Below are 26,705 nucleotides of genomic sequence, written 5' to 3' on the forward strand. Positions count from 1 at the left end.
TGATATTTGGCGTACCAAAATTGCATAAGGATCTACAGGATCCGCCACTACGTCCAATTGTAGATGCTGGTGGATCAAAGACTTATTTTATAGCCAAATATGTAGATTTAAAGCTAAAAGACAAGTTAAAAAGCTTAAATTACATCTGTCGTGATTCTTGGGATTTTCTCACAAAGATAAATAATTTGAATATTAATAATGTACAACATGTTGTTTTCATTACGGTGGATGTAAAGGATTTATTCACCTGCATACCACAGCAGTTAGGATTAAGTTGGTTCGCTGATTTCTTTGTAAACATTATTCCAACACCCCAAGATGAATTGAATGCATTAACAGATTTGTTGGAGTTGGTATTGACAAACAACTATATTTACCATGATGGGCATTATTTTAAACAAATTAAGGGAGTTGCAATGGGCTCTCCCATAGGTACATTGTATGCCAATGTAATCATGGCAATGTGGGAGCACAAATTCATATTTCATTCGGAATTCATGCAGTATATTAATTTACACAGTAGGTTTTTGGATGACCTGTTCTTCATTTGGAATGGGCCATTGGAGCAGATTGATCAGTTTATTTCATATATCAATGTCACCACTGAATTTTTGAAGTTCACTCATCAAATAGGGATAGATTCTATTTCATATTTGGACATTTTACTTTCTAAAGATACAATACATAATCAATTTAAATCTAGCATATTTCGTAAAAAAACATATTCAAATAATTTTTTACATTTCAGTAGTAATCATCTACAGCATGTAAAAAAGGCAGTCATAAAAGGACAGATGCAGAGCAGCATGGTTTCACAATTTGATGAATTTATTGATGAATGCACCTTTATTATGAGTATGTTTTCAAATAGGAGATATCCTAAGCAATTCATTGAAGCCATATTTAATGAAGTTTTGAACAAAAGGAGAAATGTTTTTTATACACCACTATTAAGAGAACAATTTCATCATGCAGCAAGTAGAACAGCAGGGTTCAGAGCAACAGATGCCATTATTGAATATACAAGATCAGTTTATTAATGGGAATAACACAAATCATGTTAATAATGGAAATGTTGTTTTCATTACTACTTTCACACAAGATTCTGAGCATGTCAAAAATCTGGTGATGAAAAATTGGAATATCATTAAGAGGGATTCAGACTTAGCAACATTATTGGGCGTACAACCAACTATAGTATATAAAAGAGATAAAAATTTAAAGGATTGGTATAACACAGTACCCAGTGGGGTAAATAATACAATAGGTAAAATGAAAAAGTGTAATATGTGTAGTTACTGTTCAGATATCTTGGAAATTGAGGAAATAATTATTAATGGTATTCTGATCAAAATAAAAGGTAACTACAATTGCAATACCTCGGGGGTAGTATACGCTGCAATTTGTTCATGTTGTTCGGCCTATTATATAGGGAAAACTGAACGTAAATTAAAGCAACGTATCTACGAGCATAAGTATGACATAAATAGACAATCGCATAAAAATGTCTATATAGACATATATTACTACACCCTGGGCATAAATTCAAGTTCATTATACTGGAACAAATTGCACTATCACCTAGAAAAGGTCCCTGGAAAATCATTTTAGAGTCTAAGGAATATTGGTGGCAAGTATACCTAAATGCCACCCAAATCCCTGACCTCAAAGACTCCATTTCAATCACCAGTATTTTAAAATTAAAGGGTATAAATAGATAATGGGCTTGTTGAATTCAGCATAATTTCTAGTTATTCATTATTATCATTATTAATTGTACATCAATATTTTATACAATAATATTTTTATATGTATTTTTAAATTAAATTATAGCTATAGCGTCATATATATTTCACATAGGAAGTATACTATTATGTATAAACAAAATAAATTAATTTGATATATATCAGTGTATGTAAAGGGACAATTTATATATGGTCGGTAGTATTTCTGGCCGTTTTGGCGGTTTTTACATTTTAATTGATTAATTGTTTTCTTAAGCACACCTTATATAAAAAGTTGCATTATGTAGTTGAATTTGTCTGATGAAGGCTGGATTCACACAGCCGAAAGTGCTCACTAAATAAATTTTATTTATTTTATTATTTTTCATCGATTGTCCGCTTGATTGCTTTTGTGCTTCTGGATATACCTTTTATCTACCTCTACTGACCAAAGTTCTATTAAAAACCAGAGCAGAGAGGCCACAAATGATTCTCATTGCTCCAGACTGGCCACGACAACACTGGTATCCCCTCCTAAAGAGCCTGTCACACTCACCACCATGGATCCTACCTCTAGTTCCTCTTCTGTTGTCCCAGCACAACTACAAAACCCTTCACAGCCAGCTCAAAACCTTAAATCTAGCTGCATGGAGAATACCTTAATTTCCCAACAGACTCTCCTCTCCAAGGAGGTGCAGAATGTTATCTTGGAGGCCAGGAGACCCTCTACTAGAAAAACCTACTCCGCCAAATGGAAACGATTTTGTTCCTGGAATCAAGAAAAGGGCCAGAATCCTTGGGTAATAAATATACCTCAAATTTTACAGTGCCTAGCTGAGATGTTAAACAGTGGCCTTTCCTTCTCCTCCATCAAGATCCACGCATCAGCCATTTCCGCACAATACAATACAGATCCTCCTTTATTCTCACATCCTCTATTAAGGCAGTTCCCCAGAGGGGCAAAAAATATAAAACCCCCACGGAAACCACTAGCCCCAGCTTGGGACCTCAACTTCGTATTGGAAAAGCTGACCCTGCCTCCTTTTGAGCCTGCTTCTTCAACAGAGCTACAATACTTGTCGTGGAAAACAGCCTTCCTTCTGTCTCTTACCTCAGCTTACAGGGTTTGGAAGCTACAGGCCCTCATGGCTGTGCAACCATTCATCATTTTCCATCAGGACAGGATTTCCTTACGAACCAACCCTACCTTCATGCAAAAGGTAGTATCCAGTGTAGCTCTGAATCAGACTATTCATTTACCTACCTTTTATCCAAATCCAGAAAACAAAGGAGAGAGGCTACTACATTCCTTGGACATTCACAGGCAACTTCGTTATTACTTGAACAGAACAAAGTCATTCAGGAAATCTGAGCAGCTCTTTGTGTCCTATGCTACAGGTGCTCAAGGAAAGGCTATTTCCAAACAGACTATTTCAAAATGGATAGCCCACTGCATATGCTTTTGTTATTCATTTAATGGAAAATCAGTGCCTGTATACATCAGATCCCACTCCACCAGGGCTACAGCTACCTCTGCAGCTTTCCTCAGGGGGGGTCCCTACCAAGGACAGTTTTAGAAGCAGCTACCTGGAGTTCAGTGCACACTTTCTCCAAGCACTACCACCTTCCACTATACTCAAAATCTAGAGCGGGCTTTGCCACAGCAGTACTGCAGGGCATCCTAGCCCCCTCCTAATTCTTCTTAGTACCTGCCACCCTTACTTAGCTTTGGGATTCTACCCAAGTGTGATGACTGCAGCTGTATGCACGATGAACATAGTACAGTTTTGTACCTACCATAAATGTATATGTTCGAGTGCTCATACAGCTGCAGTCCAGGTTACCCTCCCTCCTTCCCCTCTTAGGACAGGGCTTATGACAAACACCTTTAACATACAACCTCTTTGGGGTATTCCTTTATGGTGTATTTGCTTGCAACTACCGTTTTGATTTATCTATTTTGTATGTTTGCATAATATCATGCTTTGCCTTCCTTTCTGGGGGCACCTGACATCTGGGGCAAGAAAAACTGAAGAAAATGGCGTTGGCTGCCTCTTTTATACCTCTGCCGCACTGATGTCAGGGAAGAAGCGACGACAACCGACGCCGGACCTAGACTTTGGAATTCGGCCGACCGATGACCCGCCTTCGGCAGGATAACCCAAGTGTGATGACTGCAGCTGTATGAGCACTCGAACATCTACATTTATGGTAGGTACAAAACTGTACTATTCTGTTCTTTTAACCAAGCATGCCTCCTAATGACAGAACCTGAAACAGCGGCCCTGCAGGAGGCCTCCAAAGAATCAAAACCACATTGTAAAGTATGCTTTCCAACTTGTTCAGCTGCATGCAATAAATCCTGCATTTCTTTATTTTCTGCACATTCAGAATTTGTCAACATAGGTTCATAGGTTGGTACTAGGCTATCAGCCCTAGGGCCTATACAAGCCTAGCCATAACAATTCCCTGGCTATTTCTTCCCACATAATTTACTTTCCTGGACCCCTGTCTAGCAGGGCGACTGACGTGATCCCTGGGGTGAATTTCCTTTCTCCCATCCAATCGTCAAGGTTCCTCTTGAAGAGGTCCAAAGAGGCACTCTGCTTTACATGTATGGGCAATCTATTCCAGAGTCTGGGGAGTCTCTGGGTCAGGAACCTATCCCTCCAGCATGTTTTGTTTATTGTGATGACAAGGTTTAGATCCCTGGATCGTGTAGCTCTGAGGGATTGGGATTTCTTTAAGTGTAGCATGTCCAACAGCTCTGGGTTTGACATGGCCTTGTATGTTAAGCAGAGATCGCCTCTGAGTAGACGATATGCGACAGAGTATAGCTGGAGTTTTTTAAGGCGGTCAGCGTAGGGCATCTGCTTTAGGCCTGTGATTCTTTTAGTGAGGTATTTCTGAGGCCTTTCCAGTTGTTGCAGATGTCTTGAGAGGTACATACCAAATGGGGCGTTGCATTCTATAATGGGTCTAATGAGGGATAAGCACAATGGGACAATGACCTCCTTTTTTCTGGATGAAAAGCCCTTCGTGATGAGGTGTGCCACATAGAAGGATTTCCTGACTGTTGTGGCGATGTGGTTATCGAAGGTGAGACCACTGTCCACCTGTGTCCCTAAGTCTCTTATCACACTTTCTGTGTTTAGTGTACTGCCACCTATATGGTAATTCATAGATACATGTTTTTTTCCCAAAGGGGATAACAATACATTTCTTGGCATTGAGCTTGAGCCCATGACTCTGGCACCAAGCATCTGTTTCTGTAAGGCCCTTTTGTAGAGTATCCACATCATTTGGGGATTCAGTAATGGCTCCCAGTTTGCAGTCATCTGCAAACTTTGTTAGCCAGAGTCCCTTAGTGTTGACCTGTACTTCAGAGAAGTAGATGCCAAACAAGAGGGCCCCAGGACTGAACCCTGAGGTACTCCACTTGTCACTTGTCTGGAGCTGGATTTGGAGTCGGCTACTTTTACAGTGTGGGTTCTATCAGTAAGCCATTTAGCAACCCATTGGGTGACATAGGGATTAATGCCCAACTTAGTAAGTTTATCTATGATTCCAGAGTGGGGGATGGTGTCAAAGGCCTTGACAAGGTCTAGATAGGCTGTGTGGACCACCTTACCCTTGTCCATGGCTCTGGAGACTGATTCAAAGAAGTCAATCAGGTTCAGGAGACAAGATCGGCCCTTCACAAACCCAAACTGGGTGGGGTCCAGTGTCTGAAGGTTGCCAATGTCTTTGTTTATAAGTTCCATGATAATACGCTCCATGGCCTTGCAGATAAGGCTTGTCAGACTGATGGGATGGTAGTTTCCGGGATCCAAGGTGGATCCCCTTGTGGATTAGGATAACTGTAGCTCTGCCACTCAGTGGGCACGAAACCTGAGGTGAGGCTATGATTAAACATGACACTTAGGTGAGGTGCCAGTTCATATTGTAGTTCATGTAGTACACAGCCGGGATGTCATCTGGTCCCATGGATGCTGTATTCTTGGCTTTAGAGAGTGCGTTTTGTACCTGTGTGGCGTTATTACTGGAATTTGGCAATCTTCGGTATTGAGATGGGCCATTTAGGGGTGAGATGGGGTGAAGTTGGCACTGAATCGATCTGCCAGGATATTGGCAATATCCTTCGGATCAGTATATTTAATGCCATTCTGTTTTAGCTCAGAGCAGATCTGAGCATTGCCATTTAGATTCTTGGCATAGTTATAGAATGCTTTGTGGTTGTCTTTGGAATCTTTGGCAATTTTATTTTCGTAACTAGCTTTGGAGGATTTTATGAGGCATCTCAGTTTCTTACTGAGGCTAGCAAGGAGTTTTGCATCCTGGGATTTTCCTCTTTTCTGCAAAAGTTTCTTCCTTTTGTTGTAAAGTTTGTTTATGGCAGGGGACCACCAGATTGGCTTCCTTTTTTTTGATGAGAGCATTTTGGTTCTATTTGGGATGGCACGATTCATGCATGAGTGGATGTGCTCGTACAGTGCCTTAGTGTATGATTCAGCAGTTGAACTTTCAGTTCCCGTCTGCATGGGTGTCATGAAGTTTGTCACTTCTGACTTGAGTAGCATGAAGTTGGCTTTGGAGAAGTTTTTTATGGTGGTTTCTTTACTGGGGGGTGGGGGTGGGATGTCGATGTTAAGGGTGATTAGCTTATGGTCAGACCTGACTAACGAGGGGGTGACCATAGATATGGAGCATTGATTTCCCATGTTGATAATCACCAGGTCTAGGATATTGGAGCCCCTGGTGGGACTATGGATTAGTCGATCCAGGGCGTTGGAATTTATGAATTCCAAGAACCGTTGCGCAAAGGTATTGGGACATGAGTAGTTTTCCCAGTTAATGGCAGGGTAGTTAAAATCACCCAGTATTAGGGTGTTTGGTTCTATCTTAATATTTTCCAGTATGTTTTTCTGTTTAAGCAGTGACATAAGGTATTGCTGATATTTAAGCATATGAAACTGACAATTTAAAGCCCTTACAGCCAAGGTAGCAGAAGTGTAAATCATTTTTCCACATCTGTCTAATGCCCTAGAATCTCTGTCAGAGGGGGTAGGGTTTTTTGCAGTGGAAGCCTTGACCCCCTTGGGACCCTGAGAGATAGTCTCTGGGTCAGCAGCAGGGTTTTTAAAAATAAATTTGTGGAAGTCTGGAACTCTGTAGCATCTGCCTGGCTTAACAGGAGCTGGAGGTCAGGAGTCAGACTGGACTCTGAAAATACATCATCTACAATGTCTAGCACAGGTGGGATAGCAAGGGACCTGTGCTGTGGCAGTAAAAGAAAGTCTCTGAGCCTTTTCGTAGATTCTGAATAATCTTGGCTCTCCCAGTGGAAATGCACCCTCATGGCATGCAGTGTTTCCCCAAGAAAATAATCCTCAAGAGGAGAAGCTGAGGGGATAGATTCTTCAGCATCAGAATCCTCATAAGGAGGAAGAGAGTGTTCCTGATCAGAAGAAGAATTAGATGAAAAGGAAACCTGATCTGAAGATTCATATTCTATCTCTTGCCTAGGCCTCTTGTCAGGAGGGGGATGAGAACCCCTGATCAAAGTAATCAGTTCTTCGGCCATTTTGAGCATCTGTTTTTTAGGCATGGAGGCCTGTCCATGGGCCTGTTGTACTTGTTTCGTCTTTGCCTTTGAAGCTGAAGTCGTTTTAACATATAATTGTGTAGGTCTGAAAACGCCCTCAGAAGCCGATGCCTGCTCAGCGGCTCTAGATCCATCTGAGGGAATGATTTCGAAAGGTCCAATACCCTGAGTTTCTGTAGGCCTGGTTGACTCCATGTGGGAGTCAGTATCGGCCTGCGGCTCTAAAGTAGCAGTCATCAGGCGCGACGAAAGCGCCTAACTGAGAACCGGCGACTGGCCTAGAAGAAGCCTTGTCATCTGTTTTGGAACTCGGATGCCTGTCCTTTTCTTTTTCTTTGCATTTTTTATAAACTCCGGTAGTCGGCTGTTCCAACGGCATTATATAATTAAATCTTCCGCCAAAGTAATGAAATGCAAAATTGTACTGACGCTTAATAGTGCGTTGGTTAAATCTAGCACAAAACTGACAACTAGCAACATCGTGGTGAGGGCCTATGCAAGGAATGCAGTAAGAATGAAAATCCTTATGAGGTATTTGCTTCCCACAAGAAATACAACTATTAACTTTTTCTGACATCGGTCTGGAGCAAGGAAAAAGTTTCCCCAATGGGGTACTTGGCTTTTAATGAAGACTTCGGATCTGAAATTCGAACTTGAAAATCTCAGGAGTCGGCCGACCGTCACTTGCAAACTGCTTTTGCTTCAGGCACTGCGCAGCAAGAAAGACTGAAGAAAAAGGCGTCGGCTGCATCTTTTATACCCCGGCGCACTGACGTCAGGGAGGAAGCGACAGCAACTGACGCCGGACCTAGACTTTGGAATTCAGGCCGACTGCGAGTAGGAAAAATGAAAAAAAAAAAAAGAGAGAGAGAACCAGAAAAAAAAAAATATATATATATATGTATGATGATGGAAACAAAATATACTCTTAAATTTCAAATGATTTAAAATGGTATTTAAAACCAATTTGTAGAAAATAAATAAATAAATAAATAAATAAAATAAAATAACAATTAATCATGTAAACAATGTGGCAATTTTTTAAGTTCCAGTGCACTTTTAATTGAACAGTAGTAGTTTAGTCCAGGCTTTCTAAAAGAGTTCAGCTTTAATTGCCACGTGAGTTCCTGTTTCTCCAGAATATTCGGGATGTCTCCTTCAAGATCACACATGTCTATGTGATCCAAGATCTGGAACTTAAAATCTGTGTGTCTTTTATGAAGAGAAAGGTGTTTGGCTAGTGCATTATTTTTACATCCAGAGCGGATTTCTGACAGATGACATGAAATCCTTTGCTTGAGTTTATTTACAGTCTTGCCCACATAGAATGCATCACATTCATTGCACTGTGCCCTGTAAATTACTTTTTTAGTGTTACAGTCACCCCCTGCACTGGTTTTAATGATCTTCTTTAAATAAGGGCAATAAAAACTATCAACCTTGCTGTATAAATATACAAAATGTACAATTAGTTTCACATCTTTTAGTGCTTTTCTCACATGGTCTAGGTTTAAATTTATTTTTTTCTGGTTCTCTCTTTTTTCCACTTTATTCAAAATGATGGTAATAACAATACTAACTAATTATACAATTATATAGGTTTTTAGGGTTCTTGTACACAGACCTGAAGAAGTCTAGAAGGACGAAAGCAATCTTTGTTAACAATAGGTTATGAAAATAGAAACTGATTTTTACATGCAAAATGTATATGTGTATATTTATATATAATTTTTGATCGCAAAATGAACTAAGGTTGATATATTTCCAGCCATACGTGAAAAAACCAAGAAATGTGATTTTGTCTAAATAAATGCATTTGCACTTTGAAGTTTACATACGCTACTTGGATTTACTGCTATCCTGCACCTCTAGCTTTATCCAACCTACTTGCGGTTTGTCAGTTGCAGCATTTCTTGATATTTCCAGCCATGTAGTATATTGCCTAGTATAAAATCAAAGACTTAATAATTTGGTTAAATAAGATGTACCATTAGGGCTATATATTATTATGACAGCTACTAGGTAGGGCAGGACCAGCTCGAATGTCACACTGATGGGGGAAGGGATGTGAATTTAACATGTGTACCAATAACACTTACAGCACAATAAACCACTCCCATGCCTGATAAAAAGTATATATATATATATATATATATATATTTAGAAAGCTTGTGAGGAAATTATTACTCTATTTTTGTTTTATTGGATCGCTTGTCTGTGTACTTAATAAAGGATTTTCGACTGGAAACAGACTGCCTGCCTTGCTTGGATTACTTTCGAATACTTAGTAATGCTGCAGAATTATATATTTTCTATTACTACATTTTGACTTGACGAGTTTACGTTCGCTACTTCTACTACTATTGTCTGATCTGATTAATATACAGTGATTAACTAGAAATATATGGACTGAAAATCTTCCACACAGAGAAGTTTCTTACACCGTTTTATTTTTAGACCCACTACACTTTAGTGGGTTGTTTTGAGACTTTGGGGATACCACGGAGATTACTTGTTTTTTTGAAAGCAAGAATCAACATTCATCATCTTCTGTACCACTCACCATCCAACAAAACCATTGTTGAAAAGGCATGCACATTTATACAGTTTTGCAGGGGGCAAGCACCCACCTTGCACCCTACACACCCCGTTATATATTCTAACTCTGAGATTGCACTACAGTGAGGAAAAGGGTAATTGTCCCGATCCCCACTGTAGTGCGATCCAACTGAAATAAGTGATATTCAAAACTGCGAACACAAGCTACATGTTGACGTTTTGTAATCGACAGGATTTTGGATCACATTTTTGCTTTTTTTCATCTTTATGCTTCACCTTATGAACGGCGGCAAGGTGTGTTTTATTACTTTGACAGTAAACTATTTAAATAATCACTTAGCAACCAGGAACATTCTAATAACATCACTCACTGTTCAGTTAATTCTCCACAGTACTTTAGAATGTCCCTCTCAAACATGCACAATTAGAAATGCATCAAAACACTGACAGATTATTTAAACATTATGTATAAACAGGGAAATACTCAACATTTTCAACCTTATTTACATTTTCACAATTAGATATGTTGGTATACAATACAAGTTAACCCAGAATATACACAAATCTCCTGCCAGACATGCTAACACAGATGACAAGTGTTTTCAGTTTCTTCACAGAAGTATTGACTTAGGTTGGATTCTGAAGCCACCTTAGGTAGGAGGGAGGGATGTGTACATAAAGAAATGCTGCCCTTAATAATAATCCTATTTATTAACCAGATAGGCCTATAGGACAGACAGTCCTTTTTCAGGGAAGACCTGGAACAACGTCTGGTTAAGTGACATACTCAGAGTCATACGGGAGGCAAATGAGGGCTAAGGGAATCAAACTGTAGTGCTGGAACTACAGCTCACAACTTTATTCTCCACCCTAACTTCAGATGGAGCAGTTTTCCCTAATGGAAAACCAAATAAAGAGGTTTGCAGGGCAGGATTTCAAACTCTAAAATTCTGGCTGAAGTGATAGCTACAAGTAAAAGTGTTGTCCAATATAAAAACTTGAGGTCTGCACACCAGGTTGGTTATAAAGGAGGTGGGTTTAGTTTCTCCAATATGAAGTTGATGTCCGATGTTGGAGTGGACTCCTAAACTGGAGGCTGGAGGAGAGACATAACCTTTAAGAATGCCTTGCATACTTTTTGTTAGGCTAATTATTGGCAGCTGAATGGATGTTAGAGGAATGGTTTTAAAAGGAGGCTGGGTTCCCATGATGGAGTGGGATTCTATACAGAAGGATGGATTAGAGAAGTACCCTTTAAGAATGCCTTGCATTCTCTTTGAGAATGCTGGTAGCTGAATGGAAGTTACAGGCAGCTGTTAAGTATACTTTTATGGTAGAGAAGCTGGCCCCTACATTTTATTATTCTTTTTTATTTTATAAGCCTACTAGGTGGGTGTCTTCTTTTCACAAGAGAACCAAGGTGGTATTCATACTGACTATAGGAACTATAGGAACTATAGGACTATAGGAAATCTGGACAAGAATACCAGGAAACACCCCCTACTGTTTTCTGGATAAGTGTCATGGGATGTTTTACATCCACCTGAGCTACCATCAACTCATGCAAATGAGATCTTTGTTTAGCATCTCATCCTGCATCAAAAAGAGATGAGAAATGAATGCATTAGGGCCAAACACGATCTAATCCTTGCTGAACAGCCCATAAGGATTTTTTTCCATTTGCCTTTGTATAATTTCAGGACAGACACGTTTTGGGAAGGTGTGAGAATCAGGACAACCCACCAAGGGTATGCTGGCAATTAGTACAGGAGAAAGCATACTGTTAGATGTAGGGATGTGATGTCTGGGCTGCCAGATGGAGGTGAATGGAGATCTGGGAGAGGATCTAGAAGCAGCAGCATCTGCCTGAGGCATAGCCACAGCACAGGAAACCAAAGTTGCTGAGGGTAGAATGAGGTTATTAGGATGACTACTGCTGCTGCTCTGCACAACTTGGCTTTCTGGATGAATTTCAGTGAAAGCAGGGAAATGCATAAAGAAGATCCAAAGACCACTAACGGACAAGATAATCTCTCAGAGTCTGCTCCTGTGGTGTGGTTGGAGGTATAAATACGTCACAACAAGGCTTTCCTCAGTGATGGGATAAATACCTTACTACTTGTGTACTGAGGCTTCTTTCTCACTCCTTTCCAGTTTCTTCCTCTCTTTAGGTTTAAAAAGTGAGGACTCAAAAAGATTTTCATGAAGGGTGCCCTTAAGTTCTCCTCAAAGTCACAGTGCCTAACTCAACCACAGCAACACATCAGTAATGCCCATACCAGTATCTCTATCCATTCCATCAGCTGCACTATGCAACAAGGGCATGAGGAGATCAGAGACATTAAGTACAATGGAAACCTTTGTCTAGGACTGCCTTTGAGTCATGCTGGAAACTGTAATATGCATCAGAAAAGTGAAAGCACACATGACAAAAGTAATGGATAAAAAAGCACACTTCCCCATTTTATCCACTGCCCTGGAATCCTCATCAGCAGATGGGCAGCCAGGCTCCTGTCTGAGGGCTCTGCCTCTCTCTTTCTTGGTAGCAGCACTACCACTATTGAGTCAGCAATGGGACCTGTGCTCTGAAATAGTCTATTCTTAGGCGGGCATAATATCTTGTTAGGCTTCCTTGGGATGAGCTCAGCCATGCTGAATTCTCACCAAGCCCTTACCATCACCAGGTGGATCATCTGGTCAAGTGAGGAGCCACCCAAGATGCAGAAGGAGCAGCTCAAAAACTCCCCATCGGAGTTTTCACAATGGGAGGGTATCTATGGGCCAGGTACTGACACATCCATCCACAACTCCTTTTTCCTATTTTTGCCCATGGGTTTGGGGTGTCACTTTAACACTGACAATCATCTGGAGACTTTCTGCCTCATTAATTTCAAAATGTTCCCAAATTTGGGTCATCCACAGGGGATTGGGTAGATCCCTCTCCCCTCATTTGGGTCTGAATCCCGGGTAAATTACTACAATAGGGAGTCAACATGCTTCCTCTTGCACTTCCTCTTCCAAGGTACCTCAGGATGGGGTTGTCAAAGTGGCAAAAGGATGGGTCTGACCCCAAAGGGTAAATATTTCTAAAGCTCTTTGAAACTCTCTGATGGGATGCTCATTATTCTTCCCAAACTATGAATTATTGGGTGTCGTGGACGGAGCTGAAGATGGTGGTATAGCTGTTTGGTCCTGATTTTTAGACAAAGTTGCTAATCTCTCTTGAACATAGAACTTTGAAGAAATGCATATAGATCCTGATGTAGCTGGTACCAAAGCCAACCTCAGTACTAAAGAAGTCCATATCAATGATGGCCCAGCACTAAGGGACATCTGCCCTGAGGTTCCTCCTGGATCCAAAGATGGCGTCTGCACTGAAAGGTCAAATGCTGAACTGTCAAAGAAGGTAAACAGTCCTGATGGGATTGGGGCTGACTCCATCAAACAATGGACATCAACCTCTCTGGCATAGTTCTCATCATTGAAGGGGCTGGGGTTGACAGCAATGGGAGTTGGTGCCAAAGTGTTACACCTTCTTGACACAGACCACACAGGTGCTGCAGCTGGCTCCAAAACTCATGGTGTTAGAAATGGCCCTAGGGAAGGACCAAAGAAGAAGATAGTTAAGGTTCTGACTGGTCTGCCGCAGAGATAATGGAGGGAAGAGCATGACCACCATCTCAATCTGAGTTTTTACAAAGGCCTTCATCGCGTGCTTCAAATCTTACTGCATTGAAATAATCTTGACAGACCTTATCAAATTAAAAAACACAGCTCAAGACAGCCCAGATTCTATACATCTTGACAGTTTTTTCCCTGAAGAAAAACTCCCTACTCTTTTTCTCAGAGACAGGGATGGGAATAGTAATCACTTAAGATAGCTGGGCTCCCTGAGGGAAGGGCTATATAGGAAGCCTGGGGAATATATCCATGTTGTAGGTTCAGACGAAGTTGGGCAGACAATGATACAGTCGAGGCGACTGGCTGTTGCTCTGACCTTGGATGTTAGGGGGAGGATGACTGACTACCCTTTGCTGCTCCATTCTTCATTTATTCTTTTTCTTTGTTCTCTTTCCTTGTGTCTTCTGGGAGGAGAAGACTTTTCAATACAAGTTTGTTTCTTCTTTCCTGACAAGTTTTTCTGCTGAAGGACGTGCAGATTTCATAAAGCTTCATCAAGTGATTCAGATCCAAGCACACGATGTATACATTGTGGGTGTCCTGAGGCAGGATACGGTACCCACATCACCTCATTTTCTAAATCCTGAGGCCGCATCCATTTGTCAGGTTAGGAAAGCATTAACAACAGCTATTCAAAATCACTCTAGCAAAGAAACCACCAATAGGGATAAGAATTAATTTAACTGCTGTATCCTGTTTTTTTTTTAATATAGATACATACCAAAGGCTCAAACTCAGGAAATGGGGAAGTTAGGGACTGAAAAGAGAAGAGTGAAGACATTTGAGAAACAACTCTTCAATCTACAAGGAAAAAAAGAACAATTTACCAACAATAAAAAAATAAGTTATTTAGAAAGAAGCTGAAAAAATCCACTTTTCTGCTCAAGCCATGAAAGATCAAGTGCAACAGGAATGCAAGCAAACAAGGCATTAGATAAACAAGGAACAGCACTGATTCATAGGAAATTGGCAAAAGTAGCTTGAGCTTTGTAAATAGTGCTGTTTGCCAAACTGGTACTTAGAGGTGACCAGTCCCATCAGTGAAGTGGACAGACTGGATAATCCAAGATTAGAAGATTCTACTCAAAAAAACACTCCTCTATCTGATCACTTGGTTGAACCTGATACATGAACATTATGAGCCAATGTCATGTTTAGCCCTTAACAGATTACACAGAAACTTACAAACTAACAACCCCAGAGTGACCAAATCACATGTATATATTAAAGCTAACTTAACTGTACTACTTTTAAAGGTAAATCCTAGTTATCCAGCCACAAAGAACTAAAGACAAGACAAAGATATTTCTCTATTATGATGTAGACTTTGAAGTGAAAGCAACATGGCATGTTCCCAGTCAAATAACTGCTATGAACCATCATTTTCGTGTGTCAGTTGGCAAATTTCCTTCAAGTATAATCTTCTGCAACAACTTTCACAGAAAAAAAGTCTCTTACGTACATCATTAAGGACAGGGCTGGGAGGACAAGACAGAAACTCAACAAATTCCTGAATAGCAATATTTTTCAGAAACAAATTAAGCGAAGGAGCAAAAGGATACTATATAATCCAGACTGAATGGAGAAGGACAACATGATGTTTTCAACTAAGTGTGATGAATGCATGGTCAGCTGTCCTGGGTAGATATACGAGATCAATAATGATGAAATAATCCAATACAGAATGGGACAGAAGTAAGACAATACCTGCTGTGTACAGATAGATGGAAAAAAATGACACTCTGACAAACTAAGATCGCTAGTGCTTCTAAGAGGTAGGGAGATCAGAAGACTGGTGGATTGAAAACTCCTCACCAAATCAAGCAAACTCGACAACAAATTCTGTGATGTTTTGTTAAACGCTAAATCCGTGGTTCTGTCAGGAAGCAATCTAATGTTGGACTATTATAATAAGTAACTTATAACCAAAGTTTGATGAATTAGGTTTTGCTTCAGTATAAATGCAAAAAGAAAAAAACACTGGTAGAATAAAACATAAGAACATGAGATGCATTTTGATCTAAAATAAATAATATATAGCAACAGTGTCTCGTTGACATGATGTCGCAAATAGCATGTCTACTAAAAATCTACAAGAAAATTCTCATCTCAAAAGGAAATAATACGAGCTGGAAAACAAGTTCTTCTACTCCTCTCAATATAAAAACATTTGCCTTGCTAAACCAGATCATTGTGTATAAAACACACAAATACACCGCAAATCGTAAAGAGCAGTGTATACAGTCAATGTTATAGTTAAAGCCATTTTGATGCAATTATGTCCAAACTGCTTGGATCCAATTTCTCTGATTTACTGCTTCATACCCAGTGAAGGCTGTAAACTTAAAATTCTTAGTTATAACAGCATCTAAATTATGGAAAATGTGACTATTAAACTTTTATTAATTCCTGCTGTGTACATTCATGAATACATACTTCATGGAGCAAGGAAAATGTACACTTCTTAATCATGGATAAAAGTATTTTCACATTATTATGCACATTAGCCTATGACATTTGCAGTTAAACATTTTTTTTGGGCATAAATATTTTAAATGTTCCAAATACTAACTTAAAGGCTAGTTAATAAATAAATAAAAAAATAAAAAGTATTTCTTTCACCACCAAAATCATATACACATAGAAGACAGGTTGTTGGCATTGGTTTTATCTGTCAAGCATACGAAAATAATCAGTAAAAGATTGTTACCCATGAAACACGAGAATTCTTTCTTTGATGAAATTAAGAATTCTGTCAAAATATGCCAGGTATCGCATATTAATTACTTGGCCCCTAAAAAAAAGAAGAAAAACACATGTATAAGTTAATGTAACCCTACCACAAATAAAAAAAAACAACTTTTCTCTACAACTGGTGACTGCATCTTTTTAGCGTTATACCAATACTTATGCAATCTTCATGTGAGGAATGGTGAAGCTTAGAAGACATCACCACTACTCAGGGACTAGACTCCTTTATAATATAAACGCACAGATAAAAAAATGTAATGTTGACAAGAATTCTCAGTGCATATTTATGTTTTCAAAAGCAACAGCCATTATTATTACTTAACTTACAGCAACATAAAATCTGGATATTATATTTTTCACAAGATGCGAAAAAAGTACTACACCTCTGTCTCTCTCTCACTAATATAAAGTGCAGCAGTCAATACTTTTTAATAACAATATAATTCAAAAGTAAAAATTACTGTTCTAACGCCTGAAACCAAGATATTACATCTGGACCTACCTAATGCATCAGTGCCCCAAAAACTTCAATAGCATTAAGAAGTTTCATTAAGTTTGACCAACAAATCCCAAAATAATTCAAACTTCATTCATTTTTTTAACTTCCAGTGGCATAACTTGAAAAACACTAACAACAAAAAAAATGTTATAGCAAGGGGGAGACCCTGCACCCCATGTGATAGTTTGCCCTTCCATACACACCACACTAATTTATACATCACAACTTTCCAATTGCATTACAGTGGGGAAAACTGAAAAATCCCACTGGAGTGAACAAGAAACTAAGGGTAATGCTGCTAAACGCCAGAAGTCTTAACCTCAAGATGCACGCACTCAAAGCTCTCCTCAGTATGGAGAACATCGATATCTGTGCAGTGACAGAAACCTGGTTCAAGGCACCAGAGAGCACCCCAGCACTACCAGGCTATACCTCATATCATGCTTTTCGGCCCCAAAACCCAGACCGAACCACAAAAGGAGGGGGAGTTTCCATATTTATCAAGGATATCCACACCTCCAGGTTAGTGGCATTGCACAAAGTATCGGAGACCATCCATGTGCAACTAACAGTGGGCAAGACTGCTTTTCAGTTTATAGCATCTTACACACCACCCTCTCAAAGTCAGGAATCCCATTCGGCTTTCCTGAAAACATTGGAGAACATGAAGATCTCTCCGAACACCATTATATTGGGCGACTTCAACTACCCAAACATTGACTGGAAGCACTACTCAAGCCCCAGCACCTTAGCCCAAAGATTCCTGGAAATTATAAACTCAAATGCTATGGAACAACTAGTCACCACTCCCACAAGAGGGGACAACATACTAGACCTGATCATTACCAACATGGGGACTCTATGCTCCACACCAGAAGTATATCCCTCATTGGTAAGATCAGACCATAAATTAATTTCACTGGATGTCCACATCCCGACCCCACCAGCCCAGAAAACCACAGTGAAAAACTTCTCAAAAGCGAACTTCTCACTTCTCAAAACTGAAGTGGAATCCTTCAAGGCCCCGGGGCCAGTGGAAACTACAGCCCAAACTGCAGAATCCTATATAAATGCATTCTACGGACATCTCCAGGAATGCATGGATCATGCTATCCCAAACAAAACCAAGACCCAATCATCCAAAGGCAGGCGTCCAGTCTGGTGGACCCCTGCCATAAATAAACTGTACAACAGAAGGAGGAAGCTACTACATGACAAAGCAAAATCCCTAATAGGGAAGGCATCTCTGATCAGTACTAGCAAAAAATTACGATCCCTCATAAAATCCTCCAAGGCCAGCTTTGAGAGAAAAATTGCACAGGACACCAAAGACAATCATAAGGCTTTTTTCAGTTATGTTAGAAACCTGGGATGCAACTCCCAGACTTGTTCTGAGTTGATTCTAAACGACAAAAAATACACTGAACCCACAGACATCGCCAATATCCTGGCAGACAGGTTCAGTGCAAACTTCTCCACCCCCTCCCTCCCAAAAGAGCAACTATCTATCCCGGCAGAGGGCTGCCTCCCAAACATCTCAGATGCTCAGGTGAAGGCTGCCCTCTCCAAAGCAGAAAACACTGCTTCCATGTGACCAGAAGGCGTCCCAGGTTGCGTCCTACATGAACTACAAGAGGAACTAATCCCTCAAATAAAACAGCTATACAATCTCAGCCTCACTAAAGGATATGTACCCACAAAATGGCGTACAGCAACAGTGGTCCCACTCCACAAAGGTGGAGCCTCTGCGGACCCTGGAAACTATCGCCCCATAAGCCTGACTAGCTTAGTCTGCAAGGCTATGGAGAGGATCATCATGGAGCTCATAAACAAAGACATTGGGGACCTACAGACACTAGATCCTACCCAGTTCGGCTTTGTCAAGGGCAGATCATGCCTTTTGAACCTGGTTGACTTCTTTGAAACAGTCACCAAAGCCATAGATGAAGGGAAGGTAGTCCACACAGCCTATCTGGACCTTGCAAAGGCATTTGACACAATACCCCACTCGGGCATCATAGATAAGTTATCCAGCTTAAATATAAACCCCTATGTCACAAGATGGGTCGCAAACTGGCTCAAAGACAGAACCCACAGAGTGAGAGTTGCTGGAACCATGTCAGACTCGAAACTGGTCACAAGTGGCGTCGCACAGGGTTCTGTCCTGGGACCAGTCTTGTTCGGTATATACTTTTCCCAGGTACAGGCAAACGTGGGAGGACTATGGCTCACCAAGTTCGCAGACGACTGCAAACTGGGTGCCATAATCAACTCTCCAGCTGACACAAACATCCTTCAAAAATGTCTCACAGAGACAGATAACTGGTGCCAGCGCCATGGTTTAAAGCTAAATGCCAAAAAATGTATAGTCATACCCTTTGGCAAAAACAATGTGCCCACAAATTACCACATAGGCGGAAACCCATTAAGTACAGAGAAAGTTATTAGGGACCTGGGGACCCAAGTTGATAGCAATCTCTCCTTTGAAAACCACATTGCCAAAGTGGTTAGAAAGACCTTCTACATAGCCCACCTCATCACGAAGGGTTTCACATCTAGATCAAGAGAGGTAATCGTGCCCCTTTATTCATCCCTCATCAGGCCCATCATAGAATACAATGCCCCTTTTGGGATGTACCTTACCCGACACCTGCAGCAATTAGAAAGACCCCAAGAGTATCTCACCAAGAGGATCAAGGGTCTCAAACAGATGCCATATACTGCTCGGTTACAAAAACTCCAGCTCTACTCAGTTGCATACTGCCTACTTCGAGGCGATCTATGCCTGACATACAAAGCTATGTCAAATCCAGAATTAATGGACATGCTCCACCTCAGTAAATCTAAATCCCTTAGAGCCACATGCTCGAGGGACTTGAACCTCAGCACAGAAATAAATAGAACTTGCTGGAGGGACAGGTTCATAACCCAGAGGCTCCCTTCGCTCTGGAATAGAATTCCAGTTCATGTGAGGCAGAGCACCTCACTGAATCTCTTCAAGAAGAATCTCGATAAGTGGATGGGGGATCGTAGGTTTGTCCCAGGGATTACTCCCGTGTCACTATTAGACAGAGGCACAGTAAACTAAACCTTAAAAAGGGCACAGTATACTCAAATCAAGGGGTGGCGTAAGCCATACAGAATTGGGCTAGGCTTATAATTGCCCCAGGGCAGATAGCCTAGTATGAACCTATGAACCTATGAGTGCACCACCAGCTCAAACAATACACAATAATCCAGTTTCAACTAACCATAGCAAAAATAAATCAACCTAAAGCCACTCACATAAAACTGCATCCAAGAAGTGCAGTTAAACCATACTGAAACCACATGTACCTAGGGATGTTTGAATGCTATAACAATTCAGATGAAAGTCTGATTAGTGCTGAAGACTCTATTTCAAATCAAGGGTTTATAGGTAGGTACTAGGCTATTGGCCCTAGGGCCTATATAAGCCTAGCCAAACGGTACACTGGATTTTGCCACCCAAGAAAATGATTTTCCTGTGCTCCTGTCAAGCAGAGCCACAGAAGTGATCCCCAAGGTGAATTTCCTATGTCCCATCCAATCATCAAGATTTTTCTTGAAGAGTGCTAATGAGGAGCTTTGTTTGACATAGACAGGTAGTTTGCTCCAGAGTATGGGAAGTCTCTGAGACAATTCCTGCTGCATTGATCCTAACAAGGTACATCCACCTTTTAATTGGTGGAGACTGCTGCTCATGCTGCATCGTAGGCCTGGATAAAATCAGGTTAGCAGCTGCACAGTATGATGACAATGGTACACTAAGGGAAAGAGCAAAAGGCCTGACACTGGAACACGAGACTATCTCTAATGACTGGAGGGCTCGCAACATCTACAACACAGCATTAAATAACCTCCCAAAATCTAATACTGGGATGGAGAAGCCCACCAATTTGGAATGAACTGGAAAGGAAGATGGTGAGGAGAAAGGACTCAGTATGGCTAGGTGACCAAACTAACTGAGCACTGGAAGACTGCTGAAATCTTAATCGTGCATCAGGTACTGAAGAACCACACTTAGAAATTTTCTGAACTAGGTTTGCCCTCAATGTCATGCTGAGATCGACAAATTATAGTGATATATGTCTGGAACTTACTCAAGAAAAGCAGTGCTATCTCAAGACAGACTACCAACAGAAGGAGGCTGATTAAGCCACAGTGGATCTGGAAAAAGAAAAAGACCTTAAGATGTTATGAGTATTACCCAGATGACATATCTGCCTTGCTCAAGCCAGATATTCACCCTCTTTTCCTGGGATATGGAGTCAGTCTTGGTCTAGCATTAGACAGGTCTCAAGTTTATCTTACTTTCCATGCCTGTCACAGGCACACAGCAATAATGATATCTACAGGAGAAAAAAAAATGTTCTTGCATGAAACAGTACAAGTATCACATGATTTAACAATGTGATCTTTCAGCAGCAACATAAACACCTAACAGGACTATGGTCCTTAGGCACAGAAAATGGTCAACTTCCAAGAAAAATAATTATTAGGAGAGAAAGCATCTAAATATTAATTATTTACATTTGATTACCAGGTAGTGTCCGACTGGGCCAGAAGTTCGTTTCCAGTGGAGACCCAGGGAGAAAAGCTCCAAAGAAGATTATGTAGATATACATTTGTACAGATGAAATTTGTGTGTGTGTAAAAAACATGAAATAAACAATAAAAGTCCAAAGTAAGATCCTTGACATGGCTATAAAGCATATACCAGTGGTGATAAAATAAGCTTATATGATTCATACAGGCAAAACTATATATATATATATATATATATATATATATATATATATATATATATATATATACACACTTTTTTTTTTTTTTTTTGTAGGATAAAAATATCATAACTGAGGGAAAGAAGGCGCATTGCCAAGAAATAATGACAATGGGTAGTGGTGAGAAAGAAGGTAGACAATAAAGGGTAACATTAGTTAGCCTGGGGGAGAACAGGAGCAAAGTCTATGACTAGTGAAATATTCCTTTAGGGACTATTTGAATGAATGTTTATCACTGTGCTGGGGAAGAGAATTCCAGTGTTTGGCAATGATATGGCAGTATAAGGAGACACCGTGTGAGTTTTGGGTTTTGTTAACTTTCAGAAACACTTCATCAGCAGACCTAAGAGACTTTAGGTTTGTGTAGGGTTGGACAAGATCAGATAGAACTGGACAGCTGTCAGATTTATATAAGAATGTAAGGGTAGTTAATAGTTGATTTAGTGTAAGCAAGTTAGGGAGCTCCAACCAGTTCAGCTGGTAAAGGGTAGTGCAATGGTGTGATCTTTGAGACTGGTTAGTGGCAAATTCGGCAATTTTGTTATAGCAAGATTCAAGGTTATTCAGTTCAGAATTTGTGAAGATTGGTAAATATTTGTGAACAGTAAAGATGGGAAGATAAGAGATCCATTCTGCCTGTTGCGAGTCTGGCATGGTCTGTAAGATAAGATTTAGCTCTATAGAGAGAACCCAGTTTGACATGAACCTTTTTAATTGTTAGTGCAATGTGTTTGTCAAACTTAAGTCCACTGTCAATTGTGACACCAAGAAGTTTTGTATGTTTAACGGGTTCTACTTTTGTGCCATTGGAGGGGGAAAGAGAGATAGGTGGTTGGTTGTTTATTGTTGAGGTATTATAGGAGACTGTAAGCTTGGTTTTATTGGGATTAAATATAAAACAAAAAAGCTGCTTGAAATGTCAATAACTAGTCCCCGACAACACTTAGTGAGAAAGGTTTTAATAATTAACTGAAAAATGATACTTAAAATAAAACAACAATAGTGGTCAAGCACTTTCGTCAGAATGACTTCATCAGAACAATAAAATGTTACAAAGGTTCTCATTTTATACAATTCCTTCTAAATGATTTGAACCAACCAATTAAAATTTAAAAAGACATTCATAAAAAAATCCGAAACATTTCATATAAAAAGCTGTGGGGTATAAAACTGTATTGTACAAAAATACAAATATGTTTATTGACAATTCTAAACTTCATTAAAAAAGATTTATATAAAACTGATTTGTATAAAACTGAGGAAATCTAGAGGGGTCGTTGTATCATAATTTGCAAGCCCTGAACTTTAATTCTGGTTTGATACTGACAGCATCATTTAACCCTGGAAATTCAGCACCATTTAACCTAAGTTGCCATTTAGTTTCGGCCCTAAGTAATTTGTTAGTCCAATCCCCCCCTCTAAAATCTACAACTTCCAAAATGCCAAATTTGAAACTGTGAAGGGGGTTCACTTCAATGTGTTTGAATAAGGCATTCTTTTCATCCTTCTTACTGATACTATAACATAAATCCTACGATTTAGTTTCCTTTCTGTCTTACCAATATAGTAACAATGACAGGAATTACAAATAGCTAGATAAACAACACCAGTTGTAATACATGAACCAGCTACAAAATTAACATCAATACCATAGGGACCCAATCTAACCTTGGGAGTTTCATTAATGTAACCACAATAGTCACATGAACCACATTTGTGGGTACATTTCTTCCTGCTTTTCACACTGGGTTTATTTTCCAAAATGTTTTTTTTGGGTCCCTATGGTGTTGATGTTAATTTTGTAGCTGGTTCATGTATTACAACTGGTGTTGTTTATCTAGCTATTTGTAATTCCTGTCATTGTTACTATATTGGTAAGACAGAAAGGAAACTAAATCGTAGGATTTATGTTATAATATCAGTAAGAAGGATGAAAAGAATGCCTTATTCAAACACATTAAAGTGAACCCCCTTCACAGTTTCAAATTTGGCATTTTGGAAGTTGTGCAGGTAGATTTTAGGGGGGGATTGGACTAATAAATTACTTAGGGCCGAAACTAAATGGCAACGTAGGTTAAATGGTGCTGAATTTCCAGGGTTAAATGATGCTGTCAGTATCAAACCAAATTAAAGTTCAGGGCTTGCAAATTACGATACAACAACCCCTCTAGATTTCCTCAGTTTTATACAAATCAGTTTTATATAAATCTTTTTTAATGAAGTTTAGAATTGTCAATAAACATATTTGTATTTTTGTACAATACAGTTTTACACCCCACAGCCTTTTATATGAAATGTTTTGGATTTTTTTTATGACTGTCTTTTTAAATTTTAATTGGTTGGTTCAAATGATTTACAAGGAATTGTATAAAATGAGAACCTTTGTAACATTTTATTGTTCTGATGAAGTCATTCTGACGAAAGCGCTTGACCACTATTGTTGTTTTAAGTATCAATTTTCAGTTAATAATTAAAACTTTTCTCACTACGTGTTGTCGGGGACTAGTTATTGGCATTTCAAGCAGCTTTTTTGTTTTATGGTTGTTGTGCTGGGATTAAATATGAGCTGATGGGATGTTAAGTAGTTTTCAATATTGTGGAGGGCTGCCTGAGTTTTTTCTTGGAGTTCCTTGACAGAGGGAAGCATTGTCACCATATTGTATGATTGAGGCTGGTTTTGCTGAGGAGCTTAGGACATTGGTAAAAAATTATGAATAGAAGTGGGCCAAGGATAGATCCTTGTGGGACTCCTACATAGATAGGGAGCTGGGGGGAGAGTTTATTAGGGTCTATATTACATGATCGAAGTTTCAAAACTTTGAATCTGACATGGTCGACACCATATAATCGAAGTTTTCAAACATCGAAAATGTAATAAAACACAACAACCTACAAAAACAATCCATTTAAATGCTCTAAGCAGGGGGCCATGTGGGGGGCTGTGCCCCCCCACTACTTAAATATACCAACTCCGAGATCGCACTACAGTGCAGAAAAGGGAAATCTTTCCTTTCTGCAATGTACGGAGATCTCCGTTAAAAGATTTGAAGTTTCAAGACTTCGATCATATGGTGTCAACCATATCAGATTCGAAGTTTTGAAATTTCAATCTTCTGATATAGACCCATTTATTATCCCATATAGTGGCTTGTTTGCGGTTTGACACATAGCTATAAAACCAGCTTAGGGCTTCAGGGCTGAAGTGGTAGAAAGCCAGTTTATTCATAGGTAGGTACTAGGCTATTGGCCCTAGGGCCTATATAAGCCTAGGCAAAAAGGTACCCTGGCTTTCGCCACCCAAGAAAATTATTTTCCTGTGCCCCTGTCAAGCAGAGCCACAGAAGTGATCCCTGGGGTGAATTTCCTATCTCCCATCCAATCATCAAGATTTTTCTTGAAGAGTGCTAATGAGGAGCTTTGTTTGATATAGATAGGTAGTTTGTTACAGAGTATGGGAAGTCTCTGGGACAGGAATCTATCCCTCCAGCATGTTTTTTTTATTGTGGTGACAAGGTTTAGGTCCCTAGAGTGTGTAGCTCAGAGGGATTGGGATTTCTTTAAGTGGAGCATGTCCAACAGCTCTGGGTTTGACATAGCTTTGTATGTTAGGCAGAGATCGCCTCTGAGTAGGCGATATGTGACGGAGTAAAGCTGGATTTTTTTTGAGACGGTCTGTGTAGAGCATCTGTTTGAGGCCGGTAATCCTCTTTGTGAGGTATTTCTGCGGCCTTTCCAGTTGTTGTAGATGTCTTGTGAGGTACATACCAAAAGGGGCGCTGTGTTCTATAATGGGTCTAATGAGTGACTAGTAGAGGGGAACAATGACCTCATTTTTCCTGGATGAGAAACCTTTTGTGATGAGGTGTGTCACATAGAAGGATTTCCTGACTACTGTGGCGATGTGATTATCAAAGGAGAGACTACTATCCACCTGTGTCCCAAGGTCTCATCACACTTTCAGTATTAAGTAGACTACCGCCTATGTGGTAGTTCATGGCTACAGAGTTTTTACCAAAAGGGATGACAATGCATTTTTTGGCATTGAACTTGAGGCCATGGCTTTGACACCAGGCATCTGTCTCAGTGAGGCCCTTTTAAAGGATGTCCACATTGTTAGGAGTTTCGATTATGGCTCCTAGTTTGCTGTCATCTGCGAACTTCGTTAGCCACAGACCTTCTGTGTTATGCTGTACTTCAGAGAAGCAGATACCAAACAGGAGAGGACCTAGGACTGAACGCTGTGGTGCTCTACTTGTTACTGGTCTGAAGTCAGACTTGGAGTCTGCTACTTTCACAAATTGGGTTCTGTCAGTGAGCCAGTTGGCAATCCATCTTCTGACATAGGGATTTATACCTAGTTTAGTGAGTTTGAGAAATATTTGATGAGATACAGTGTCAAATGCTTTTGACATATCTAGGAAGGTAGCAGAGACTATTTGTTTTTTGTTTTTGAGTTGCTTTATGATATTCGTAAAGCTAATTAGTACTGTGCTGGTGGTATGCCTGGGTCGAAAGCCATGCTGTGTATTACATAATTGGTTATTTGTCAGGAAATGGTCTAAGATCTGTTTGTGTATACATTTTTCTACGATTTTGGCTAGTGGTAACAGAATGACTATGGGTCTGTAGTTGAATACATGAGTAGAGGGTCCGCCTTTATGTAAGGGTATGACATGAGATATTTTCCAGAGGAGTGGTACATACTGTTCAGAGATAAAACTGTTAATGAGAACAGATATAGGGTAAGTGATGCAAGTAGCAGCCAGTTTTTAAATAGAATGAGGAATTCTGGAAGCTTGTGCCCTTAAATAGAGGTGTGATGGCATTGATGGGGCTAAACAGGGCATGTCATCATGGGCCATAATAAGATATTTGAAAAGCTCAGTGAGGCAGCACTAAAAGGGACACCCAAGTGTCAATTCATTGCAGAATTCTCTCTAAATAAGATGCCCCAAGTAAAGGTTCTGGAACAGCCATAAAGTCTGATATCTGAAGCCTTACTTTGTGAAGCAATGGACCATGGAATCCGTGTAAAAGATCAGCTTCTTGGAAAACCTTCTGCAGGAATTCCTCTCTGACCT

General features: G+C 39.9%; 1 protein-coding gene across 1 annotated transcript in view; it reads right to left on the reverse strand.

Moving 5' to 3' along the window:
* Window positions 1-26,705, reverse strand: part of TTC13 (tetratricopeptide repeat domain 13) — a gene marked incomplete in the record, with an annotated part of 1,979,199 nt that overhangs the window by 732,116 nt on the left and 1,220,378 nt on the right. Inside the window, 1 exon segment of the mRNA XM_044063689.1 lies at window positions 16,280-16,363. Within this exon segment, the coding sequence (XP_043919624.1) occupies window positions 16,280-16,363 (84 nt within the window).

The sequence above is a fragment of the Protopterus annectens genome, chromosome 1.part0, assembly GCF_019279795.1.
Source record: "Protopterus annectens isolate FY-2018-M chromosome 1.part0, PAN1.0, whole genome shotgun sequence".
In the NCBI taxonomy this organism is placed as follows: Eukaryota; Metazoa; Chordata; order Ceratodontiformes; family Protopteridae; genus Protopterus; species Protopterus annectens.